The 5522-nt window shown below is 47.8% G+C and overlaps 1 protein-coding gene across 1 annotated transcript; it reads right to left on the bottom strand.

The window, feature by feature from the left end:
• Positions 1–6: 6 nt before the first annotated feature.
• On the bottom strand, positions 7–5307 carry LOC119467331 (keratin, type II cytoskeletal 8-like). Its single transcript, XM_037728814.1, has 4 exons — positions 5301–5307; positions 5099–5218; positions 3861–3955; positions 7–571 (listed from the first exon to the last, which is right to left on the bottom strand). Exons 1-4 carry the CDS (start codon positions 5305–5307, stop codon positions 209–211), a joined length of 585 nt encoding a protein of 194 aa, XP_037584742.1. The 3' UTR covers positions 7–208.
• Positions 5308–5522: the final 215 nt, after the last annotated feature.

Below are 5522 nucleotides of genomic sequence, written 5' to 3' on the forward strand. Positions count from 1 at the left end.
AAAAAAAAAAAGCCAATTGAATTGTTTTGCAGCTGGAGGCATGGGCAAGGGGGTTCCCCAGGCAGTAAATTCCCCACAGGTGAGCTGAGGGCTAGGGCTGAGCATCGGGTGGGTCTCCCGTTCCCTGTGCTCCCCTGCACAGCAGCCTCCCTCCCGGGCTCTGGGGCAGCCTCAGGAGGGGCAGGCTGGGAGGGGTTGTTGCAGCTGTTCACTTGGGCAGGACGTCAGAGGACTCGGACACCAGCCTCCCATCGCGGGTCTCAATCTTCTTCACAACCACGGCCTTGGTGGAGCTGGTGCGGCTGAAGGTGGAGCCCGCACCAGAGCCAAAGCTGGAGCCCAGGCCGTAGCTGAGGCCGGGGCTTGTGAGGTCCCCATAGGCAGAGCTCAGACCACCTGCATAGCTGCTGGTGGTCTTCGTGTGGATACCCATGTTCTGCATCCCAGACTCCAGCCGGCTCTCCTCGCCCTCCAGTAGCTTGCGGTAGGTGGCGATCTCGATGTCCAGGGCCAGTTTGATGTTCATCAGCTCCTGGTAGTCACGCAGCTGCCGTGCCAGGACATGGCATTTCTTAGAGACTTAATGGGATACACTGAGCTTACGCCTTTCCAAGAGCTTACCAGCCTGCCCTTGTTCATCTTGGAGCGTATGGTGGTATTGTGGTGGGCCCTTACTGGACACTCTGCCAAGTAACTGGAACGGCACTTGGCACTCTTGTCCAATTGGCTATCCCTTTCACCCTGGCATTTCATCAACCAGAAAAAGAAAAACCACCGCACTGTAACCTACGAGAAGCCCCTTAAGGGTCTTTTGACTCTCAAGTTTATTGAGATATAATTGGATTCCCACAGTGAGTACCTGATAAATTCAAAGCCCAAGATCAAATAGCTGCAGGATTTAAATCAATATTTCCATGGGTAACTATTAATAAATATGTAGATTATGGTATTCAGAGACCAGAAAAGAAACAAAATGTAGATTAGATAAATTACATCTATTGTAATCAACAGCAGTTTATTATTTACACCAGAAATGCTGTCAAAGAAATAGCTGACCAATTAAGGCCTACTAGCCAGATAACTTAGAAAAACAAAATGGCCCTAGACATAATATTAGCTAAAAATGGAGGAGTTTGTGTTATGATTAAAACTCAGTGTAGCATCTTTATCCCAAACAATACTGCCCCCAATCAGAACATAACAAGGAACTTACAAGGATTTACCACTTTCTCGAATGAATTAGCTAAAAATTCTGGAGTCACCCGTTTTTAGAACGGCTAGAGAGATGGCTCAGTAAATAAAAAGAAATATAGCCTCAATTCTTTTTTTTCTTTTTTCTTTTTTTTTTAAAGACGGTTTCACCGTGTTGGTCAGGCTGGTCTTGAGCTCCCGACCTCAGATGATCCGCCCGCCTTGGCCTCCAAAGTGCTTGGATTACAGGCATGAGCCACTACGCCCGGCCAGCCTCAATTCTTTCTTCTCTTACAGCTGTAATAGGTTTACCCATTCTTGTTGCGTGTTCTGTCATACCGTGCATCCATGGGCTAGTACGAAGACTTACATAAACAACACTTATTAAAACCTCCCAGGCCAGGCTCGGTGGCTCGTGCCTGTAATCCCAGCATTTTGGGAGACCAAGGTGGGCGGATCACGAGGTCAGGAGATCGAGACCATCAGCCTGGCTCACATGGTAAATCCCTGTCTCTACTAAAAATACAATAATTAGCTGGGCATGGTGGTGCACGCCTGTAGTCCCAACTACTTGGGAGGCTGAGGCAGGAGAACCGTTTAAACCCGGGAGGCAGAGATTGCAGTGAGCCGAGAGAGCTCCATTGCACTCCAGCCTGGCAAAAGAGCAATACCCCAACTCAAAAAATAAAATAAAATAAAAGCTCCCTTAGTTCTACTTCACCTCATTGAGATAAACGTTTCCTTTTAAAAGATCACGCTAGTGCTCGCTTCAGCAGCACATAAACTAAAGTTGGAACGATGCAGAGAAGATTAGCAAAACAAAAATTAAATATTTAAAATATATATAAAAGATCACGTGAAACAACAAAGCCGACATGTTAAAAAGCTTTAAAAAAGGAAACTGTAAAATACAATAAAATTCATCTTCGAAGGTTTTAGCCTGTTAACTTCCCTGTTGCTTGTTCTCACAATCAATTTTCTTGTTCTCTATGCCTCCTTGTCCCTAGTTACTATAACAACCTTCCTTCCTGTCAACTCTAATCAATAACTCACATCTGTTGCCTTGGTTACTCACTCTGCACCCATTCTATCCTTCAAAACCCCAAGTCCCACCACTGTGACTCATACATCGCCCTTCCCATCCTTACTTGGAATAATATTCAGTTTAGATTGTGTAGTCTGATCCCAGCCCATAGGGGAGTGACACAGATGTACATTCTTTACGTTAAAAATAAAAGCCCTGGGCCAGGCAATCCCAGCACTTTGGAAGGCCGAGGCGGGCAGATTACCTGAAGTCGGGAGTTTGAGACCAGCCTGACCAACATGAAGAAACACCATCTTTACTAAAAATACAAAATTAGCCAGGCATGGTGGCGTAATGCCAGCTACTCGGAAGGCTGAGGTAGGAGAATCACTTAAATCCAAGAGCCAGAGGTTGCGGTGAGACAAGATCGTGTCACTGCACTCCAGCCTGGGTGACAAGAGTGAGACTCCTGCTCCAACCAACCAACCAACCAACAAACAAACCCTTCCCTCCTTTGTTCAGGGTGCTCTTGCAATCCTGATTAACACAAACAACACCCTTTTTGCAGAAGTAACTTGCCTTTTTTTTTTTTTTCTGTGATGGAGTTTCGCTCTGCCGCCCAGTCTGGAGTGCAGTAGCGACATCTCAGCTCACTACAACCTCTGCCTTCAGGGTTCAAGCTATTCTACTGCCTCATCTCTCAAGTAGCTGGGACTACAGGCATCCACCACCACGCCCTGCTAATTTTTGTAGTTTTAGTAGAGACGGTTTCACCATATTGGCCAGGCTCGTCTGAAACTTATAACCTCGTGATCTGCCCGCCTCTGTCTCCCAAAGTGCTGGGATTATAGGTGTCAGCCACCGAGCCCGGCCCCGTTCACCTTTTAAATACATTCAAAAACAGAAAGAGTAAAAAAGAGAGAATTTTCCCATGCTCTGGGATGGGCCTGGCTCAGCTCCTGGAGCAAGCCCAGTTTGAAAAGGCTGCAGCTGGCCGGGCGCGGTGGCTCAAGCCTGTAATCCCAGCACTGTGGGAGGCCGAGGCGGGTGGATCATGAGGTCAAGAGATCGAGACCATCCTGGTCAACATGGTGAAACCCCGTCTCTACTAAAAATACAAAAAATTAGCTGGGCATAGTGGCGCGTGCCTATAATCCCAGCGACTCAGGAGGCTGGGGCAGGAGAATTGTCTGAACCCGGGAGGTGGAAGTTGCGGTGAGCCGAGATCGCGCCATTGCACTCCAGCCTGGGTAACAAGAGCGAGACTCCGTCTCAAAAAAAAAAAAAAAAAAAAGAAAAGGCTGCAGCTGAGGCCGTCACTCTTCACTCAGCCCAGCATCTGATCCCATCTGTCACTCAGAGCCTGAGGGGGTGGGACCTTAAGTATTGTCCAATCACGGACGCTGGGCTGGAAACCGTCCAATCAGGCACGCAGCTGGAGCGAACAGCACCGGCTTTGGGGTTTGGCCCGGCCTTTGTGTCTCGCCGCAGCGGGAGCTCCAGGTTTGTCTTCAGTGCTCTGCGTCCTCTGCTACTAGAGGCCCAGGCTTTGTGGCCCTGTGACCTGCAGGTGCACGGAGATCCGCAGCTAAGACGCCGGGACCCCCGGAAGCCTAGAGATGGTGAGAGCGCCGGTCCAACATACCGAGAGAGGGGAGGGCCTGGTTGAAGCCGGTGGGAAGTGGCTGTCGCGGGACTCGGGCCTCCCTGCGGTTGGCGGGTAGCCCAAGGTCCAGGAGCCTGAGGAAGGAAGATAAACTTAAGTACAGTTTTATTAAGAAATATTTTATTTTAAGCCAGGTGCTGTGGCTCATGCCTGTAATCCCAGCACTTAGGGAAATTGAGGCAGGCAGATCACCTGAGGTTAGGAGTTTGAGTGCAGCCTGGCCAAGAAGGCGAAACCCTGTGTCTACTAAAAATATAAAAACTAGCCAGGTGCAGTGGCAGGTGACACCTTCCACGACACCTCAACCTTGAAAAGCTGAGGCAGGAGAATTGCTTAAACACGGGAGGTCGAGGTTGCAGTGAGTCGAGATCACGCCACTGCACTCCAACGTGGGCGACAGAGTGAGACTCCATCTCAAAAAAAAAAAGAAAAGAAATATTTTAGTTTGACCACTGAAGACAAGTTCAGCTAAAAATTTTTTTTTTTTTTTAAGACGGGGTTTCACCATGTTGGTCAGGCTGGTCTTGAACTCCCGACCTCAGGTGATCCACCCGCCTTGGCCTCCAAAGTGCTTGGATTACAGGCGTGAGCCACCACGCCCAGCCTCAGCTAAATTTTTTAATGAGAGAAAGGAGAAAATGTGCAGAGTGTGTCTGGTTGTGTGATAGATAAGAAAAGAGAGCACCGTCTAAGACATGGTGGGAAGGGTGTTTCTTTCCATAAACTGTTCCCGGAGCACACAGGATGGAGAATTTTATTAATCACAAATATTTTCCAGGATTATCTATGTGTTTCATCTTTCCCCATCTCATTTCTTTGTTCTATGCATTTCTTCCATTTGGCTTTTTCTGGGCTGCATCTTAAACCGGTAAACATAACTAAAGTGTAGCTTGACTTAAATAAGCTGTCTAATTATATTCATGTTGGAGAGTTCTGTGAGTAGCTCTACAAAGTTACTGAACTTCTGGGAGGTTATAGGAGTCCCTAGTTTTTAAACAGTACTGTAGCTCAGAAGCATAGATGGGCCTATGGGGTTTGTGACTGGCAACTGCAGTGAGGACAATGTGATGGGACTGAGCCCTGAATCAGGGTCGGTGCTGACTCGGGGTATTGTCAGAATTCAAATGTTAGACGATAAGTCGGTGTTGGAGAATTGTTTGATGTTCAGCAGATGCTACACATTTGGTGCCAGAAAAAAGATACCACGGAGGCCTTACCTGAAATAAAACCCTGGGTGTCTGGGAATGGGAGGCTCTGCTGTCCTGTACAGAGGCTGTCACACTGCCCGTTGTCCTGTGATTCCAGGTCTGCTCCCAGGGTGACAGAGGACTGAAAACCTAGAGGAAAGGAGCTCTAATGACAGACTCCCTTTTCCCACAGCTGCCACCACAGGATTCCCACCCACTCACAAACACACACTCCACATATCGACGTGTCCACACCCCTCCCAGGACTAGACACCACCCTCGTAAACTTCACCACAGCATTTTTTATCCTAATGTTTCTTGCCAAAAAACACTGCTAGAAAATCAAAATCTCTGGAAATTCAGCAGTATTTTTTCCATGTCACCATTATAAGAAGAAACTGAGGCTGAAACACTGCTTTCACTTCCGTTACTGTGAAGGTACAATTCTACCCAC

The sequence above is a fragment of the Cebus imitator genome, unplaced genomic scaffold (genome assembly GCF_001604975.1).
Source record: "Cebus imitator isolate Cc_AM_T3 unplaced genomic scaffold, Cebus_imitator-1.0 Scaffold280, whole genome shotgun sequence".
Classification (NCBI taxonomy): domain Eukaryota; kingdom Metazoa; phylum Chordata; class Mammalia; order Primates; family Cebidae; genus Cebus; species Cebus imitator.